General features: G+C 39.6%; 1 protein-coding gene across 2 annotated transcripts in view; it reads left to right on the top strand.

Moving 5' to 3' along the window:
* Positions 1-22247, top strand: part of EFL1 (elongation factor like GTPase 1) — a 190388-nt gene that overhangs the window by 58242 nt on the left and 109899 nt on the right. For both annotated transcript variants that reach the window (XM_006139255.4, XM_075897120.1), the window contains exon 15: positions 3555-3690. In XM_006139255.4, coding sequence (XP_006139317.2) covers positions 3555-3690 — 136 coding nt within the window. The remainder of the gene's footprint in view (positions 1-3554; positions 3691-22247) is intronic.

Here is a 22247-nt window from a genome sequence, read left to right as displayed (position 1 = left end):
TGATCTGGAAGCGCCACGGTTCGGCCCGGGTCCTCCGCAGCTTTCCTCCACGTCTCCCTGGTCTGTGGAGGGGGGGGGGGGGGGGGGAACGCAGCTAGTGCCCCCCCAGCAGACCAGGGAGACATGGAGCAAAGCCGGGGGCTTGTGGTAGAGCAGGTGGGGCACTGCCGGTTGGTCCCGCAGCACCGCTCCTTGGCGCTACTGGACCAACCCGGCAGCACCCCAGCTGCTCTGCCCCAGGCGTCCTGATTCAGCTGCTGATCAGTTTCAGCAGTGGCTGAATCAGGATGCCTGGGGCAGAGCAGCTGGGGTGCTGCTGGGTTGGTCCATTAGCTCCGAGGAGCGGCCACGCTACTGGACCAAGCCAGCAGCACCCGAGCTGCTCTGCCCCAGGCGTCCCAAAGTCAGCCGCTGCTGAAACTGACCAGCGGCTGACTACAGGAAGCCCGAGGCAGAGTTGCTCTGCCTTGGGCTTCCTGAAATCAGCTGCTGATCAGTTTCAGCAGCAGCTGACTTGGGGACTCCTTGAATCTGTATGTAAGTGGAACTGGTGTCCAGATTCAGCGGCTGTTGAAACTGATCAGTTTCAGCAGCGGCTGATGCCAGTTCCGACTTACATACAGATTCAACTGAAGAACAAACCTACCGTCCCTATCTTATACGTAACCCGGGGACTGCCTGTACTGTGAATTGTCCTGAATAACATTAGACCACTGGGTTCACTGCGTGGTAGAAGGGGCATATTCTCTCTAATTCTGCTCCTTCCTTCCCTCCCGCTCTCTTCCCCTTCTTCTGGGACCCTTCTCACAAGTAACCCTTATCTGGGAGATGCAATTGCTCCTCAACATAGGGACAGTGGAAGGGGGTTCCTCAGGAGCTAAGGAGCAAGGGATTCTACTTGCAGAAAGCAGTTTCTCAGCCTCCCATGGGTGGACTATATAACATCTCAAGCAGCTGATACAGAAGACCAAAGAAATAAAATTTCTTTCCAGTTCTGTTCTTCCATCTCTCTCAACTTTGTTGGTCTTGGAAACTCCATAATTTGCAGCTGACGAAGCTGCTTTTGAGGGAGGTATGAATGGTTTCCCAGTCATCAGTGTTGTGATCCTCCTTCAGTGGCACATATGCTCACAGGGAGGAAACTAGAGAGTCTCACCCGCTTGCATTCTTTTGTGTATTCTTTTCAGCTCGCATCCTTCAAAGCCGAACTGTGCTCCATTTCCTCTCACTCTTCACCCTGTTTGCTCATTAATGCTTCCCCATCTCCCAGCAGGAAGCATACTAACCGAGCATGTTCCTTAGAAAGCATTTAGAGAGGCTTTGAAACTCTGGAGGAGGTTTGTTTGTAATAGATGTCTGCTCAGCTATGCAAATTAGTGAACTTTCATTCCTCTGATGCATCCATATTTTTTTACTTTGGATAAGATAGTATCAGGATTCTTCCATACTCTTGCCAAAAGTCAATTCCTTGTATTTCAGGCATGACAAGGTTTTTTTACCCTATTTTGTCCTATCTGAGTAACACTTAGGAAGCCAAATTGCACTGTTTGTATATTACTAGGGGGCATGAGTTAGCTTGTGTTATCAAGAATGACAGAGAGTATGTTCATTCTGCATGAGTGCTCTGCCAAGTCTATTTTACCTAATTGGTTAAAACAATTCCTCTGAGAGGCTTACTGCATTAGTTGAAAGGAAATGATAAAATCTTTGAGATCAGTCTACTTGATCAATGGTCTCTTCTAGAACGGAGAAAGTGGAGACATTGCTATTTAATATAATTGCTTAAGCTTCACTTCAAACTGTAATGCATTATAGAATTAGGCCTGAATTTTCAAAAGTGACAGCTGATTTTTGTTGTCTAGCTCCTGACAGCTATTACCTAATCTGCAGAAGTGCTGAACTTTTGAAACTCATATTGATTTTAGTTGAAGCTGAAATTAGTAGTGCTCTGGACTTACAAAACACAAACTTTACAAGTCTGAAATTAGACACCCATAAATTGGAGGTCACTTGAATATTTGAGTTCCGTAAGCATGGTGTTCAAACAGGATGTCTTCATAAATACTGCCTGAATTGACACAGAAGATTGCAACTTTTCCTGTTTGGTAACTTTTTTCTTCTTTAAGCTTTTCTATTCCAGTCCAGATTTCATTACTCTCAGACCAAGTCTACACTAGACTCGGAAGATCGGCTTACGGTATGCAACTCCAAGCTTGGCACACAGTAGGAAGCCGATGGGAGCAAATGTTCCTGTCAGCTTCCCTTACTCCTTGCAATTGAGAGGACTACAGGTGCTGGCTGGAGCTTACAGGTTTATATTAAACCTGCTAAATCGAACACCAGAATGTCAATCTCTGGGGTGACAAGTGAACACGTGCCCCCAGATTACATCTCCTTATATTCCAGTATTTTGTTTGAAGGCATATGTTTCAAGTATGTTGCAGAGAAGGTGGCCTTTGATACATTTTGAAGTTTCAGCTGTGCTGAGTCAACAATCTCATTCTGTATATTCAGAGTTACCATTTCCAGAATAGTTTGAGTACTGTCTCCACTGCTGACTCCAGTATCTAGACCCATGGTCCCCAACACCATGGCGCCCGCGGGGGCATTTGTCTGCACCCGCCAAGTGCTCAGGGCTGGCCTGGCCCCCTGCACGTGGCGCATGCGCGGTGCCAGAGCCGGCCCCGGGCGCGTGGTGCACGGTGAGCGCCAGCCCCGGGGGCGCCGCGGATTAACCCCCCCACAGCGCATGGGGGAGGGGAAGGGAGAGAGCGCCAGCGCCGGCCCCGGGCGCGCGGCGCTTGGGGGAGGGGAGAGAGCGCCGGCCCCGGGCGCACGGCGCTTGGGGGAGAGAGCGCCAGCGCCGGCCCCGGGCGCGCGGCGCTTGGGGGGGAAGGGAGAGCGTCAGCGCCGGCCCTGGGCGCGCGGCACTTGGGGGAGGGGGAGGGAGAGAGCGTCAGCGCCGGCCCCGGGCACGCGACGCTTGAGGGGAGAGCGCTGGTCCCGGGAATGCGGCTATGAGGGGGGGGGGGGGGGAGGGCCGCCCCCGGGTGCCCGGCGGGCGAACGGCTACGCCCCCTGGCGCCCGGCAACCCCAAATGGTTGGGGACCACTGATCTAGACCTTTGGAAGATCTCAAGAAAATTATAAGGAAGGAAATCTTTTCCTTATAGGGTAGATGAAATACTAGTAAATGAATTGGCTTTTAGTATTTTGAAACTGTATTTATAAAAGCTAATTTATTACTTATGAAAATATTTGTTTTACAAATAAAATTAAAAATGTTTTGAGATAAATATGCCCTCCAAAAATTAACAAATAACATGATACTCTTGCTGCTATGTCTTTCTAAAAATACAAACCCCGTTTCTGCTCTATTTTTATTTAGAAATGAGTGTAAATACAATTATTTTATCAGATAACTTTTATTAAACTAAACATTGCTATAGGTATGTGTTTTTTTTTTTTTCAGTTCTGGAGTTACTTCAGAACCATGTTAATAGCACTTACTTAGGGATAAATATCTAACATTGATTATTTTTCTTTGTGCCTAGTTACCGTCAGATTGTTCTGCTGCAGATGATCTTCCAACAATACCTCATATGGCTTGCTGTACATTAGAGAATTTATATTTGCTGATGGGAAGAGAATTGGAGGATCTGGAAGAAGTGCCTTCAGGCAATGTTCTAGGTAGGACTGTGATAATGGTTCAGTTCTTAGAGCCTTCAATCCTGAGATCATTCAGTATATAAAAATGTGGAAATCCTTCAGATGTGATTCAAGTCAATAAGAAATAAATATAAATGTAAAACTTTGAACTTTATAGCGTAAGTGAATTGAATATGAGAAAGGACTAGGCCATTTTAGTTAGAATATTTGTGACGCGTCAATCAGAAATAGGGAAAAATGAATCAGTCGGACAACTCAGCCACAGAAAGTTAAATTGGTCTGAGTCTCGGTTTATATTCTGTCCAGGACCACTGCCTGGAAAACATCACCAGCAGGAGGGACTAATGGCAACATTAGGGTCCAGTGCAGTATTTCCTTTAAGCTCTGTGGCTATATTTTTAAAACAAAGCTTTAATTTTTTATGTCAGAGCACTTGCATGTTTGAACTTCTATATAGTATTATTGAATCAATTAACTTTTTATTTTGTTGCTTTTGTGTTAACCGGCATTGATAAAATATCAAAGTCATAAATAAAAGGCTTTAAGAAAGATTGAAACCAGCTTATAAAAATATCTATATGACACTTAAGAGTGTGATTTATAAATTCTAAATGTAAAATTCTGTCAGGAAAAACAGAACTACATATGTCTAGCTTTTGAACAATTAATGATTATCTGGTGACTGTATTTTTTATGAAAAGTATAAGGTTCACTTTGCATGAAGCCCTGTAAATACAGCACCACTCACATTTGACTTCAGCTAAAAGGAAATAGAAGGTCTTTAGTTGATTAATATAAAAACAGCTCAGGGTCTAGAAATGAAACTGTTGATAATCTAGCATTTAATACCAGCCAATGTTATCTAACTATGTTTGAATGTGGTGAAATTAGAAGTGGCTAATGAACTCTTAATATACATTAGCTATTTGTGAAAGCACACATGTATTTCTAAAAATAGATGTTAGCTAGCCCCTCATAAAATCTGCAGGAAATTAAATTAAGTTTCCAAATCGTTAGACCTAGCATGGAAACTTAAATCAGCTCCAGATGTTTTGAAGTCATTCTCTTTTATAGTGCTGCAGAAACATCCTCAGGCACAATATATTAATCTTTTGTCAGTGTTGAGAAATTAATGAATGCCAATAAACAGAATTTTTTACCATACTTGTCATGCTTATGTATTTTGAGGGCCATTTAGTATAGTGTTAGTAAGTAATTTTCCTATGTTGTGTACATACTTAGTCATACGTTTATTCCTTGAAATACACCATTAATATATCCTACTGATTCTAAAAAGTTTCTTTCATGTTAGGCAGTGATGCTGTTTCTTTCCGTATTGGAAAGAAGTCTCAAATTTCTCTAGTAATAGAGAGATAGCCGTGTCAGTCTGATCTTGCTGAAACAAAAGGAAAAACGATGTAGCACTTTAAAGACTAACAAGATGGTTTAATAGGTGATGAGCTTTCGTGGGCCAGACGCACTTCCTCACCTATTAAACCATCTTGTTAGTCTTTAAAGTGCTACATAGGTTTCTCAAATTTCTCTTGTAAATTATAGCTGAAATCCATCATTTGTAGAGGGCATTAGCTAATCCTGTTTAATATGTTTTTTCCTTTGCTGAAATATGGCAATAGAATTAATTATTTGCCTTTAATCTGTTCAAATGGATATTATAGTTGTGTCTTGCACTTCATGGCATATTGGCACACAGTTTTGGACTTGCAAGTTGCCATTTTCAAACAGAAAAACTTTAAAAACAGACTGCAAGAGAGAAACTGCTGAACTGGAGTCCATATGCAAGTTTGACACCCTGAACCAACATCTAATAAACACATCAGTGGTTCTCGCATTATAATAGGTGATTTTCCATTCAGGTACTTTCACCTTCTCACCACTGTTGGAGATGAGCCACATCTATTTGGATTTAATTAGCACTGTTGTCACACTCGCATATCTGAATCCCTCTTTTTTTCCCTTCAGCATCTAAGGAAGTGAGCTGTAGCTCAGGAAACCTTATGCTCTAATACATTTAAAGCATCACCTGACTCCTTGTTGGTTTTTTTTTCTGAAACAGACTAACACGGCTACCTCTCTGAAAGGGGTATGCAGGTTTTTTTCCACACATAGGGCCAACCAGAATTTTACTGACAGAAGTGGTGAGGTATACAAAACCTATGTTTATTTGCAAGAGTCTTATGTTAAACCTCTGTACTTCATCTTAAAATAGTTTGAATATGCTAAGTTGCCTTTTTTTGTTATTTTGGGTATTTTAAAGATTTAACAGAATGATTGTGAAATACTTTAAAAGAATAAAACCAGCTCTCGGTGTTGATCAGACCCATAAAAACCAGTTGATTATAACTCTCATTGCTGTTTTCCTTCATGTAGTAGGCACCCTTAGAAGGGCTTGCTTGTCGGAAAGTCTGCTGTTTCCAGAAATTTTCTTTAAAAAAAAAAAAAAAAAAAAAAAAAAAGAGTATTTCTAGAACCAAAAGAATCTTTCAAAATGATTGAGATTTATTTTGTGTAATGAGCATCTGGATATGCTATTTTTAATTGAAGTGTAGATACTTTCTGAAATGTGAAACATACCATATAGTGGCACAAGTTTGGTCTAGATTTTATGAGACCAATTATTCTTTAGTAGCATAAGATCAGAATTGGCACTAAGGCAAATGAAGCAGTTAGTTAGCCAAAATATATTTAGTATTTCACAATTTTAGCACACTTGCATCTGATCTCTGGATACATTGATAAATGGCTTTGAATTAATACCTATCTAGAACATTCATACTGGAGCATGATTAATAATCTGATGTCATGTTAAACATTTTCAAAAGAGTTAAAAGCCCTATTTATCTTCTAGTCCATTTGGGTTTTTTTCTCTTCCCATTAAGGTACATTGTTAATTTATGTAGCTTTAACAGACACCTTTCCTGATTTCTCAATGAGAGAATGCAGTATCTTTGATATAAAAGGGAAGTTGTAATAATTGCTAGTGCTAGGCTTTTATGACAGCAGTTAGTAACAGTAATTTCTGTTTCAGAGCCAATTTACTTTCATCTTCAAAGGATGCATAAGTGCTTTCTCTCCAGCCATATAAGGAAATTACTTGTAAATTATCTAGTAAAATAAGGAAGCTGAGTTTTACCCTTTGTAATGAAATTATTGCCATATGGAATATGCAGTTAATTGTAACTGCCTGTTTCTCTTTTTGAAATGTATAGTTTATACTTCTACTATAGGTTGTATATAATGAAATTTGAAAAGTCAGAATTTCTACCAGGTCCTAATGAGAAGCCTTGTATTATGTTTTCATATCTAATCAGATGTGATGGCCAAAGAAATTGATGTGAAGATTATATAAATGAAGGTGGAAAAAGTGTTTGCCTATTGGTCATAATAATCAACTAACTTTTCCTTGACAATGTAATATTTTTATAAGTGTGTTAAGAATCTGAGAAATTTGGGACTGATGTCTGTAATGTGCAGAAAGTTCTTCCTTAGACTTTCAAGGAACTTTGCTAATAAGTTAAACTTGTATTCAAATAACTATAAGGTTATGGGTTATGACAAAGACAAACAAAATAAAAGAGATTGATTAGGACTGAAATACCATCTCCTTCCTTCCCTAATGACCATAAACGCTGCAGGGACTATCAAAGGATGAGTGACATATTTTGTATGTAATTAGGTAGAAATAAAAGGATATAAGGAGTGAGATTCCACTTTGGGTTTTTATTAATTTGTATTACAATCTTGTTGTCAAGAATGTTCTTCTTTGTATATTTGCTGTTCTTCATAGACCTTTTCTTAAAAACTCTTAAACAGTAGGCCTATTTCTATGCAGTATCTATCTATAGAAGCAAATTACTGTTTCCCCCAGCATTCACATCTGCAATTTCAGTTCTCCAGAATCTGTTGGATGAGTTATCAATTTCTTCACAGTTTCTGGTTAAAAATTAGTTAAATCTAGTCAGCGCAAATAAAACTGTTCCTGAGGTCCCATGGATAAGAGTGTGGTCATTTTCAACTACTTGTTTGTCAAAACTCTGCTTACTTATGTGAAGTGCTCTTTATCTAGTGACAGAAGCATTTGGTTTGTGGACTTTTGGGGCTTGTCTTTACAGTGTGTTGGCATGTACCAGCTAAGGTATAATTTCTTGTGCCTGCCAGTATGTTGAAGACTAACAGGCCTTGTGGATCCTACTGATAGAATCATAGAATCATAGAATAATAGGACTGGAAGGGACCTCGAGAGGTCATCGAGTCCAGCCCCCCGCCCTCAAGGCAGGATCAAGCTCCGTCTACACTATCCCTGACAGATGTCTATCCAACCTGTTCTTAAATATCTCCAGAGAGGGAGATTCCATCACCTCCCTTGGCAATTTATTCCAATATTTGACGACCCTGACAGTTAGGAATTTTTTCCTAATGTCCAATCTAAACCTCCCCTGCTGCACTTTAAGCCCATTACTCCTTGTCCTGTCCTCAGAAACCAAGAGGAACAAATTTTCTCCTTCCTCCTTGTGACACCCTTTTAGATATTTGAAAACCGCTATCATGTCCCCCCTTAATCTTCTTTTTTCCAAACTAAACAAGCCCAGTTCATGAAGCCTGGCTTCATAGGTCATGTTCTCTAGACCTTTAATCATTCTTGTCGCTCTTCTCTGTACCCTTTCCAATTTCTCCACATTTTTCTTGAAATGTGGCGCCCAGAACTGGACACAGTACTCCAGCTGCGGCCTAACTAGTGCAGAGTAGAGCGGCAGAATGACTTCACGAGTTTTGCTTACAACACACCTGTTGATACAACCTAGAACCATATTTGCTTTTTTTGCAACAGCATCACACTGATGACTCATATTCAACTTGTGGTCCACTATGACCCCTAGATCCCTTTCCGCCATGCTCCTTCCTAGACAGTCGCTTCCCATCTTGTATGTATGGAACTGATTGTTCCTTCCTAAGTGGAGCACTTTGCATTTCTCTTTATTAAACCTCATCCTGTTTACCTCTGACCATTTCTCTAACTTGCTAAGGTCATTTTGAATTATGTCCCTATCCTCCAAAGAAGTTGCAACCCCACCCAGTTTGGTATCATCTGCAAACTTAATAAGCGTACTCTCTATCCCAATATCTACATCATTGATGAAGATATTGAACAGTACGGGTCCCAAAACAGACCCTTGAGGAACTCCACTTGTTATCCCTTTCCAGCAGGATTTAGAACCGTTAACAACAACTCTCTGACTACGGTTATCCATCCAATTATGCACCCACCTTATCGTGGCCCTCTCTAAGTTATATTTGCCTAGTTTATCAATGAGAATATCATGCGAGACCGTATCAAATGCCTTACTAAAGTCTAGGTATATGACATCCACCGCTTCTCCCTTATCCACAAGGCTCGTTATCCTATCAAAGAAAGCTATCAGATTAGTTTGGCATGACTTGTTCTTCACAAACCCATGCTGGCTATTCCCTATCACTTTATTACCTTCCAAGTGTTTGCATAGGATTTCCTTAATTACCTGCTCCATTATCTTCCCTGGGACAGACGTTAAACTGACCGGTCTGTAGTTTCGTGGGTTGTTCTTATTCCCCTTTTTATAGATGGGCACAATATTTGCCCTTTTCCAGTCTTCTGGAATCTCCCCTGTCTGCCATGATTTTTCAAAGATCATAGCTAAAGGCTCAGATACCTCCTCTATCAGCTCCTTGAGTATCCTGGGATGCATTTCATCAGGACCTGGTGACTTGCTGACATCTAACTTTCCTAAGTGATTTTTAACTTGTTCTTTGTGTATCCTATCTTCTAAACTTACCCTCTCTCTGCTTGAATTCACTACGTTAGGCACACCTCCAGACTTCTCGGTGAAGACCGAAACAAAGAAGTCATTGAGCATCTCTGCCACCAATAGTTCCCAAATTACACTGATGATTGCTTGTTTCAAACAGGGCTACATCATTGTGCATTAAGGAACTTTGTATGCCAGCAGGATCCATGCAGCCAGTTGATGTGTGCAACATGTTGATGTGCACTACTGTTCTTTTGTAGGCAAAACTGGACATTTATATATACCAATGATTGATCTATTCTGTTTTAGGTTTACAACAACAAATGCGTATGAGTGCAAAATTTCTTTTGTCAGGAATGTAAGTGCTACTGTAATCAGTTAATTACTTTTAGCTTTCTCCTCTGCATTTATTTCCAGAAGAGGTCTTGTGCCAGCATCTAGATATTAAGATCCTACTTGTAGTCTCTTGAATTGACGAAGTCCTTGGAAAATGACATGGAAAAATGAACTTAGTTGTTATCAATGTGTAGAATGCACAAGTCTTCAGGACTGTTGAAGGAAGAATGCATGTAGTTGAGACTGTTGGCTGAAGAAGCTGAGTCATTGAACGCAAATATGAAAACAATTCTTTAAGTTAGGCTGAGAGAGAGTCTTGATCAGAACCCAAAGGTTAGATCTACAATCCAAAAATCAATTGCAAAAAGAAATGCAATTTGCAGTACACAAATTGTGAGGTCCCCCCCCCTTTACTGTTGAAAGAAATATTTCCGAAATTTGGTGTGTCTACATGGCACCAAAGTTTGGAAAAAGTGCTCTTTCAGCACATCCTGTCTTCCTCGTAGAATGAGGTTTACAGGGATGTTGAAAGAGCGCATCCGCTTTTTTGAAAACTCTTCCGAAAAAGTGGACGCATTCCTTGCACGCGGAGCAGTGCAGTCTAGATGTAGCCTAAGATTCTGAAAAAAATCTAAAAACATGTAACTTAAAATATTGTCCTGGGAACAAAAGGATAAAATGGTTTGGCTTCTAATCATTCTCTTAAGATCTTATTCAGTACCAGATGTTTTAAGGTACTGTAGCCCTTTTCGTTACAGACGTTTTCCCACAGATATTTTGTGATCACCTCTTTTCCTTAGCCCCTAATTTTTAAGGTTCATTCTTATTTCCACATAGCAAATCTTTCAACTTGCCTTCCTAGTGCTCTGAGCCTTTTTCTTAGAAACGAGTTATTCATACCTCTTCTACATAAATCTTTCCCTGCCCAAAGTTTTGTCTGACCCACAAATAATATCAGGGAGTTAAAACATTATATTTTGACTGTTGTAGCAACAGGGACCTCTAAAATCATTTTAAGTAAATAAAAACATATCTATCTGTGTCACTCTATCTATATAATTTTGCCATGTGACTTGACCAAACATTCCCATCCTAAATGTGTTAAATATCACGTTGGCTGGAGCATAATTTTTTGACATGGGGCACTAGTCATTCAACTTGACAAGGTGGCCACTTTTGTCTTCTGGATGTGGATTTATCCAGCTTTACCACTTAACACCTGTCAGCTTCCAAGAACATAATTAGCTGGAAAATGTTTCAAGTGGCACATTTAAGTTTGTCTGCCTTCTTTGCTACACTACTTGCTACCTCACTTGTCAGTCTCTGATAGGATGGGAGAGCCATAAAACAAGGGGCAACTTTTTACTGATAACTGTTGGTTAAAGTTATTTTCTTCCTACTGCATTCTTTTCTTTCCCTTTAATATATGTTGATTATATAGAGAGATTTAATGGACCAGTTTCTTATTGGGAAGTTCTTTGACAGGATGTGGATTGGCTGATACTTATCCTTGATAGGTATTTTCCTTTCTTGTAGGTTAAGTAATTACCATTGTCAGTCTTCTCAGTGAGACCTGTGATAAACAAACAATTATCTATAAGCAAGATTCCCTTCTGGGACTTTGACCTTGCAGTTCTATATAGTTGTGGAGTCTGCATCATCGTTTTGAATAGCCCATTTCTGCATCAACTTACAAGACTTTTTTGTTTAATGGAATTTAAACATTTTTGTTTCTTTAAAAAGAAATTAATCTAAGGCAAATCTTTGAAAAATGCTGAAATGTTATGGGCTGTGGAATTATTGAGTAATTAACAGTTCCCTATATCTTGCAAATGAAATTGAGTTTTGTTTGGAAAGGTGATGGGCACATTCACCCTGTGAGAGGTAGACTGGGGCATCCTTTGGTTTTATTCTTATTCATCTCCTAAGGCTCTAAAGGTTGACTGCCATCAACTTTTAGGGTATCCTATAAAACTTTCACTTTCTTCATATTCACCTCAAGTAAGTCTCTTCTTTTTTCCCTTTATTTTTAAGTTTATTCACATGTTCCTATTCTTCCAGTGGTTATGTCTACCTGTCTTATAATATAACTAGAAAGGTTTAGATAACTAAAATATATTCAGATCCTTTTTATTCCCTTTCAGCAAAACTGTTGTGAAACCCATTTAAAAACACTTGAGCCCAAATGCTCCATAAGAGTTAAGCATGGAACCTTTTCCCCCTTGGATCAGTTTCATACTGTTAATACTTCAGATAAGGACCCTGTTAATTTCAATGTATTTATTTCTCATAGACCTGGCCTTAGCCTTACTGACACTAGACTCATAAGGTCGGGTTAAGGTAAGCAACTCCAGTTCTCGTTTAGCCAGCTCTCGTAATCTTTCCGTTCTTGAGTTCCCAAAAGGTAAACTATAGTGAATAATGCTACTTTTCCTTCATGTTGAAGGAACACACCCATGAAAGTTTCAAGAAGCTGACTCACTGTGGTGATGAATGCCATAGAGAAAACTATTAATGAATTAAATAGAAATAAATTAAGGATAAAACATTAGTCACATATGTTTGCATTTTGTACTTACCAAGGGTAAATCTTAGAAGATTTTAGAATTTTATATCACTCGATAGATGTGTGGATAGAGGTTATATTGATTGTTTAGTGGAGTAGTTAGCTCAGCTTCTGAAAATAAACTTAAGACGGAACTTGTTGCAGCTGTAGAACTATCAGCAGCTATTTCGGTGGCATTCCCTGAAATAGTCAGAGGGGTTGGGATTTGCAAAGGTGCCTAAGAGAGTTCAGCACCTAAATCTGGGATTTTAGTGCCACACACCTTAGGCTTCTATATAAATCTCACCCAGAATGGTTGGATTTTTCCCAAATATTGGGGGAGTTTGGCAGTGAGTTAAAAAGAAAATCAGCCCCCTCATGCCTGGATCTCCAAGACCCTAGTTGTGATAGGTGAAGTGAATTGAATAGGCAAGCTCCAGAGATCAGCTTTGTTTTCTACACAATAAAAATTTAATTAAATTCTGAAAAATTGGCTATGAAATGGCATCTCATTTTGAATCACCAATTCAATTGCACAATTATTGATTTTACAAATGAAATGTTTTCTTTTAAACTGCAAATTCTGCAGTTTGTCTGGAACTTGAAATCTAAATATTCAGAAAATTTAGATACGCTGTTGTGTGCCTAATTTTGTATGCAGTTAGTGGTTGCATTTGCAGATGGTTAAATGAGAACAAAACTACATATATAATGTGTGCAGTCTTAGTAAATGAATGTGTTAAACATTAAACATGTGTCCTGATACTTACACCTTTAAATATTTCTTTTAAAAAATATTTTCAGGTAATCTTTGAGATCTGTATGCCTAAATTTATCCTGAACTAGCTTGTTACAAATATAATTTCGTGCTCTTCTATAGTATAGTGTGGGACAGAAGTGCTAAGGCATCTTGCATGATCTTTTCACAAATGGTGATTATATACAGATAATACAAAAGAATAAAGAGTTGTTTGAAGCTCTTAGAAAATGAGACTGTTTTCTTAAAAATCTAGGTAGAAAAACTATAATTTCTAACCAAAATCCTGTGGGGATTTTTTTTCCCTTTGAAGGGTGAATTCCACTCAGAAAAGTGACTTACTGTTTAAAAACATAATGTCTTTTTTGAAGGACAGAGAGAATTTTAAGGGACATATAATGAAAGTAGGACTTAAATTGTTTGCAGTGAAAGGCCACAACCTGAAAAACACTTAAGTACATAGGTGGAAATGAATTCAGTATTGTCATTCTGGTTTTGACGGAAACGTTTCTGCATAGAAGTCTTTGCAGCTATGCATGATTAGGGATGTTTTGATAAAACATTATACAAAAATACATTTGTTGAAACTGAAACATTTTGAGAAAATTAAATTTATGCCAGGAAGGTTTTTTCAGTCCAACAATGAATATTGAGGGAGGTTCATAGATTCCGACGCACAGGTCAGAGACTTTCCCCGAAACTAATTCTTTAAAATACATTCTCATAGCTAATTACCCTTACTTTTTAAAAGTCTTGTACCGTATTCCAGTCTGAATTTATCTCTCAGCATCCAGCCATTGTATCGTGTTACATCTTTGTGTGCTAGACTGAAGAGCCCATTATCAAATATTTGTTCCCTAAATAGGTAGGTATAAACTATAATTAAGTCACCCCTTAGCCTTCTCTTTGTTAAAATGAATAGATTGAGCTTGAGTCTATAACTATTACTATGTTTTCTAATTCTTTAATCATTTGCATGGCTCTTTTCTAAATCCTCTGCAATTTGTCAACATTCCTCTTGAATTGTCGACACTAGAAATGGACACAGTATTCTAGCAGCAGCAGCAGCAACATCAATGCCAAATAGAGAGGTAAAATAACCTCTCTACTCCTACTCAGAATACTGCCATTTATGTATCCAAGCACTGCATTAGCCCTTTTGGCCACAGCATCACACTGGGAGCTCAAATATATTTAAGTCACTGCTTTCCTGGACAGAGCTCCCTATCCTGTAAGTATAACCTACATTCTTTGTTTCTGGATGTATACATTTACATTTGCTTGTGCCTTATTTACGAAGAGATCCAGTTTGCATTCTTTCATTGATCTATCTTCATTATTTACCTCTTCCTTAATTTTTAAATCATCCGCTAACTTTAGTAGTGATGGTTTTATATTTTCTTCTAGGTCATTGACTTAAATCTTAAATATTGCAACACCAAGAACTTATCTTTGTTAATTTTATATGGTTTTAATTTTTTAATGAAAACGTTGTGCAATTCCAAATCAAACACCTTATCTAATGTCTAAGTATATTACAACAGTGTTACAAAAGTTTATCATCCAAACTTATAGGGTCATTAAAAAAATCTAATTATTTTAACAGGATCTATATTCCACGTGACCAGGCTGATTGACATTAATTACATTACCCTCCTTTAATTCTTTATGAATCTAGTCCCCTAACAGCTGTTTCATTTCCTTGCCCAGAAGTGATGTCAGACTGACAGGCCTGTAATTACCTGGGTCATTCTATTTATCCTTTAAAAAAAAATTTCACGGCATTCGTTTTCTTCCAGTCTTCTGGAGCTTCCCCACTGCTGAAGATCAACAGTAACAATCACTTAGTGCCTCAGTCAGCTCTTTTAAAATTCATGGATTCAAATTATCCAGATCTGCTGATTTAAAAATTTCTAACTTTAGAAACTGCAGTTTAACATCCTCCTGAGATACTAGTGAAATGGGAAGAGTGTTATCATATGATTCAATTACATTTTTTTTCTTGCCAAGCGAGAGAGAGAAGGCTTGGCTATCCCCCTAGAGTAGCCATTAGCTTGGGCACATTTATTCAGAGCAGTGGTAGAAATGTAGCCGTGTTAGTCTGGTGTAGCTGAAACAAAATACAGGTCTATGTAGCACTTTAAAGACTAACAAGATGGTTTATTAGATGATGGGCTTTCGTGGGCCAGACCCACTTCCTCAGATCAAATAATGGAAGAAAATAGTCACAACCATATATACCAAAGGATACAATTTAAAAAAAAATGGAAGAAAATAGTCACAACCATATACACCAAAGGGTTCATTTTTTTTTTTAAATTGTATCCTTTGGTATATATGGTTGTGACTATTTTCTTCCATTATTTGATCTGAGGAAGTGGGTCTGGCCCACGAAAGCTCATCATCTAATAAACCATCTTGTTAGTCTTTAAAGTGCTACATAGACCTGTATTTTATTCAGAGCAGGGATTGAATCTAGGTTTCTCATATCCCAGATGAGTACCAAAGCCATAATGCTACAGGGAGAAGGTCTCATTTTTCTTCTGATGTTAAATGAAAACAAATTTTGAAATCTCCATTTTTTTTCACAAAACAGAAATCTGGTTTTCTAGCCAGCTCTATCTGTAGATTTTTTTTTTTTCTGAAAATGATCAGAATCTGAGATAGCTAGATGCTTTCAACTGGTAATACTACACAAAGTCAAGTGAAAAGTAACGGTCTGCTTTTCATTATACTTTTCCTCAACTATATTGATAAGGACAAGCTTTGGAAAGTATTGTAAGGTAACATAATTAACCAATAACTTAAACCTACTTAATTTTGTTTTGAGTTTAGATACTTTCATTGGTTTTGCTCTAAACTTGTAGATATTTTAAATCTTTTTGGTCATGTTTTCTTGCCTATAATTTTACTATATACTTCCAACATCTTGAAGCGCTGCTTATTTCTTTATTTTTATGATACAATAACTTTATTTCCTGAAAAACTAGACCTACAAAGGAAAGGAAATGGAGGGGAGGAAGAAAGAAGAGACAGTAAGAAGATAAGCATAAGAGAGATAGCTGAGTTAGTCTGTAACAGGAAAGACTTAAAAAAACAACTAATAGTCTGGTAGCACTTTAAAGACTAAATAATTACAAGAGGCTGATAAAAACCATTAGTTGGCACTTGGAAAGGAAGATGACCAACACCAGATTCTATACAGATATCAGGTGCGGTACCTTGATTGTTTGGTTGATAATGTGTGAGCCATCCAATATCATGATTCATACCATTTGCATGAGAATTAAACTTGTGAATGAATGAAGTTAAGTTCCAACCTTTCTTTGTGTATTTGGCTTGTGGAATTGGTCTGAAAGGAAACAGCAACTTGGAGATCCATTAATGAGTGTCCAGGAAGATTAAAGTGTTCTCCAACTGGTTTTTTTTCTGTTGCCTTTTTAGATATCGGATTTGTGTCCATTAATTCTTTCCCATAGAGCAGGGGTTCCCAACCTTTTTTGGTCCCTGTACCCCCTTAGCTTTTAGTAAACCTTCCCATACCCCCTATTCCAGTGGTCCCCAGCCTTTTGGGGCTGTTGGGCGCCTGGGAGCGGGGCCACCCACACGCCACGTGCCCGGGGGTGGGGCCGCGGCCACCCACGCGCCCGGGGCCAGCCTGGATCATTCGGCAGGCGCACACAAATGCCCCGGCGGGCACCATGGCGCCCACGGGCACCACATTGGGGCCCACTACCCTATTCGATATGAAAGGAAATAAATTCTAGACTCTAGAATCCACAACTTTTTTCACTAACACTACTACTTTTGGAATATTTCAGTTAGGATAATTAGTTATTTACCAAATATTCCTCGTACCCCCTTAACAAGTTTTGCGTACCCCAGATTGGGAACCCCTACTCTAGAGACTGTTTAGTTTGGCAATATACATGGCAGTGGAGTATTGCTGGCATTTGATGGTATAGATCACATTAGTGGATGTGCAGTTAAATGAGTCTCTGATGGGGTGGCTGATGTGCTTGGGTCCAGTGATGAAATCGCTTGTGTATATGTGTGGACAGAGTTGGCACCGGGACTGATTGCAGGGGTGGGTTCCTGGATACTTTTAAATGGAGGTGTGTGGCGAGGTTACCGGAAATAATTTGTTTCAGGTTGGGGGTTGTCTGTAAGCGAGTATTGCCTTTCCCCCAAGGCCTCTGAGTGAGGGGTCATTTTCCAGGATAGGTTGTAGATGGTTGATGATGAGTTGAAGGGATTTAAGTTGTGGTCTGTAGGTGATAACAAGTGGAATTCTGTTGTTTTCTCTTTTGGGCCTGTCTTGAAGTAGTTCAAGTCTGGGTACTTTTTTTTGACTCTGTCAATCTGTTTTTTCACTTCTCCAGGTGGGTATTTCAGTTTTAAGAATGCTCTATATAGATCCTGTAGGTGTTTGTCTCTGTCTGTGGGATTGGAGCAAATCTGATTGTATCTTAGGGCTTGGCTGTATACAATTGATTGAGAAATGTGTTTGGGATGGAAGCTTGAGGCATGAAGGTAAGTGTAGTGTTTGGTAGGTTTCCTGTATTGTGTGGTAGAAATTTGTCCATCATTTAATTGTACTATAGTGTCAAGGAAGTGGATTTCATGTGTGGACTGATCCAGGTTGAGGTTGATGGTAGGGTGGAAGTTGTTGAAATCCTTGTGAAATTCTTCAAGGGTCTCTTTTCCGTGGGTCCATATATTTTTTTTAATTTGGGGAGTACATGTAAGAGAACCAGAAAAGTGCCATTGTGGCTACATAACCAAGTAATGCAGTGAGACACAAAAAGTGGAATTGTTTACATATAATTAAGAAGGCCAAAAAGGAATTTGGAGAAAAGCTAGCCAAAGATTCAAAGTAATAGAAATATTTTTGCTAAGTGCATCAGAAGTAGGAAGCCTGTTACATACAGAACCTGAGGGTCCACTGGACGATCAAGATGCTAAAAGAGCACTCAAGTATGATAAGGCCATTGCAGATAACTAAATTAATTCTTTGCATCAGTCTTCACAGCTGAGGATGTGAGCAGAATTCCCAAACCTGAGCCATTCTTTTCTTTTTAGGTGACAAATGTACTTAACTCTTTTTTTTTTCTAGGAGGAGAGATTAATGAGACTGGGACTTTTTAGCTTGGAAACGTGGCGAGTAAGGGGGGGATATGAAAAAGGGCTATAAAATCATGACTTGTATGGAAAAAATTAATAGAGTTATTTCTTCCTTCCCCTATCACAAGAACTAGGTGTCACCAAATTAAATTAATAGGTAACAGGTTTAAAACAAATTAATGGAAGTACGTCTTTACACAATGCACAGTGAACCTGTGGAACACCTTGCCAGACAATGTTGTGAAGGGCAAGATTATAACATAGTTCAAAACAGACACAGATAAATTCATGGAGGATAGGATTATCAATGCTTATTAGCCAGAATGGGCAGGTAACTCCAACTCTGGACTTTGCTTGGAAGAGACTAGAGCTTTTGGTCCAGCAGACAGAGGGCCATAGGGAGCCCCACAGGGCAGAAAGGTAGGTGTTAGTGGCATGGTCAGCACAGTGGGGCACAACCCCAAGGAGACGTCTGTGCAACATCTTATCACTTGGGGAAATTAGGCATGATTGGGATATGAGAACATAAGATTGGACATACTGGGTCAGACCAAGGGTTCATCCCAGCTTAGTATCCTGTCCTCCGACAGTGGCCAACGCTGGGTATCCCAGAAGGAACGAATAGATCAAGTAATCATTAAGTGATCCATCCTCTGTCACTCACTCCCAGCTTCTGACAAACAGAGGCTAGAGACACCATTCCTAGCCATCCTGTAATGCATCAGTAATAATGGCCTTCATTAGCACATTTAGAATTCTAAACAGATCCACATTTCATAATTCTAACTTCACATACAAGAATGATATGTGCACAAAAATAGGATATACACATTAAGCAGATTGTAACTATAAAATTGATATTACATGAGGTATTTCATTTAACGGTTCTTTGAATTATGCATATTCATAAGTCAATTTTCATAAAGCATGGGGGGCTATGGCACTCCACATCAAATATGAAACATTTGCACATTAACTCTTTGTCAGGTTCTGAATGTCCCGGAAATTGGAATGACCATTTCTATATACCATATAATGCACATATAGTGCCCACCATTTGAAAAATCATTGAACCGTGCAAACAGCAGATGATTGATTAAGCAGCTTGCTGATCATTGAGTTGCTTAAATTATTTTGAAAATATTGGCATTATAACTTAAAAAAAAGGAGATGACTAATACTTTGTAAGGATCAGAAATGGTACTTGAATGACTTCTCACCATACCTTTTAGATTTTTTTCAGAGGGGGAGTTATGATGAAGTGGGGTTTACAAGTTATTGTGCTACCACCAAAGCTTCTACACCTCAGGCACAGGAAACCCTTCCCATTCCCAGAGAATGCATTCTTGCATTCACCATGAATGGCAAAATTAGCAAATATTGGGAGCTGAAACTCCCTCACGGTGAGTTTCTCACATCTCCCAAACTCACTGCTCAGGAGCTCTGGGGAACTCACTATGGCTCCTGGCAGTTGTGGGGAACTCACTGTGTTTCCAGGCAGCTATGGGGAGAACTCTGTGATAGCCGGGAGCTGTGGTGAGTTCTCCATGGCTCCGAGCTCTTACCCTCTCCTTCAGGCCAGGACAGGAAACCTGTGAATACACAGAACCGCAAATAGTGATTCTGTGAATCATAAGAGCCTCCTGTATTCTCCAAGAGGGCTTTATGTCTACAGAGTGAATCCCTTTAAATTCCTCTTCTTTGGTCACTGTTAACCCCAGCTTAAAATCACTCTAAAAAAAAAAATGAAACAAAAGATATAAATCAGTAATTCGTTTCTGAGAGGTTAATAGATTTAATTTAAATCTTTTATGGAGAACGTGCAAGTTATTCTATTGGGTGGACAATCTTTATTAAATATAACTGGACTGATGATGCAGGTACACAAATAGACGTTAATAAAATACAACTAAAGTTAATTTCTCCTGTGAACATGGGACTGCATTTGCAATTACAGTACATATTCAAATATAAGCCCATTCGTTCATAAACCCAGACCCCCCCAAACTTAGAGGAAAAAAATGGTTAAAGTCACTGTCATGTTTATAAGCTGACTCCAGAGTGCAGTCGCAGCTCGTCAGCCTCAGTGCTGGCTGAGCGACATGCAGACTGCAGGGCATGGAGCTTCTCAGCTCCCATTGGCTGTTGTTTGCTGTTCATAGCCAATGGGAGCTGAGATGCTCTGTGCCTTGCAAGTAAAGAAATTCAGACTCTTGAGAGCAAACAAATGCACCAGCAGAATCCACAGCACTTTCCAGGATCACTTCTCAGCCCAGCGGGGAAAACCACTGGTACACTGGCACATTTTTTCCTATGTCAGCTCCCAGTCACTGCCTTTTGCCATTTACGCTGACCTGTTTATAAGCTGATCCCTGCTCTTCACAGTGGCATTTTTTCCCCAAAAAGTCAGTTTATAAATGAGTATTTATGGTAGTTTGAAAGCAGTGTTTGTCAGATAGGAAATGATCTTTTAATAAATGAAGAAATTTTGCTTCCATGAAAGTAGGGAAATCAAAGGAGAGTATGATTTTTTTTTTTTAAACAAAAGTGATGGTTGCAAAGAACAGGTTAAAAACTATTTAGAAAAGCTAGACATACACAAATCCACGGGTACAGATTTAATGCATCCGAGGGTACTGAGGGAATTGGCAAATGTCATTGTAGAGCCTTTGGCCATTATCTTTGAAAACTCGTAGAGATCAGGAGAGGTCCCAGATGACAGGAAAAAGGCAAATGTAATGTCCATCTTTTAAAAAGGGAAGGACAATCCAGGGATCTACAGACCTGTCAACCTTACCTCAGTCCCCGGAAAAATCATTGAAGGGATCCTGAAGGAATCCATTTTGAAGCACTTGAAAGAGATGAAAGCAATTAGGAATAGTCATCATGGATTTAGTAAGGGCAAGTCATGCCTGACCAATCTGATTAGCTTCTATGATGAGGTAATTGGCTCTGTGGATGTCAGGAAGTCGTTGCATGTGATATACCTTCACTTTATCAAAGCTTTTTATACGGTCTCTCACAATATTCTTGCCAGCAAGTTAAGGAAGTATGGATTGGATAAATAGACAGTAAGGTGGATAGAAAGCTGGCTAGATTGTTGGGCCCAATGGCTCGATATCTGGTTGACGGTCAGTTTCAAGCGGAGTGCCCCAGGGGTCTGTTCTTGGGCTGGTTTTGTTAAACATCTTTATTAATGACCTGGATGAGGGGATGGATTGCACCCTCAGCAAGTTTGTGGATGACAGTAAGCTAGGGGGAGAGGCAGATACGTTGGAGGGCGGGGATAGGGTCCGGAGTGACCTAGACAAATTAGAGGATTGGGCCAAAAGAAATCAGATGAGGTTCAACAAGGACAAGTCCACAGTCCTGCACTTGGAATGGAAGAATCCCAAGCATTGTTACAGGCTGTGGACTGACTGGCTAAGTAGCAGTTCAGCAGAAAAGGACCTGGAGTTTACAGGGGCTGAGAAGCTGGATATGAGTCAGCAGTGTGCCCTTGTATCCAAGAAAGCTAATGGCATATTGGGGTGCACTAGGAGGAGCATTTCCAGCAGATCTAGAGAAGTTATTTCCCTTTATTCTGCACTAGTGAGGCCACATCTGGAGTACTGCGTCCAGTTCTGGGCCCCCCACTATAGAAAGGATGTGGATGCATTGGAGAGGGTCTAGCAGAGGGCAACCAAAATAGGGGGCTGGAGCACATGACCTGTAAGGAGAGGCTGAGGGATTTGGGCTTATTTAGTCTGCAGAAGAGAAGAGTGAGGGGGGATTTGATAGCCTTTAACTTCCTGAAGGGAGGTTTCAAAAAGGATGAAAAGAGTCTGTTCTCAGTAGTGACAGATGGCAGAACAAGGAACAATAGTCTCAAGTTACAGTGGGGGAGGTCTAGGTTGGATATTAGGAAACACTATTCCACTAGGAAGGTGGTGAAGTACTGGAATGGGTTACCTAAGGAGGTGATGGAATCTCTATCCCTAGAAGTTTTTAAGTCTCGGCTTGATAAAGCCCTGCC

Source organism: Pelodiscus sinensis, chromosome 14 (genome assembly GCF_049634645.1).
Source record: "Pelodiscus sinensis isolate JC-2024 chromosome 14, ASM4963464v1, whole genome shotgun sequence".
Classification (NCBI taxonomy): domain Eukaryota; kingdom Metazoa; phylum Chordata; order Testudines; family Trionychidae; genus Pelodiscus; species Pelodiscus sinensis.
This window is presented reverse-complemented; position numbering and strand designations above follow the sequence as displayed.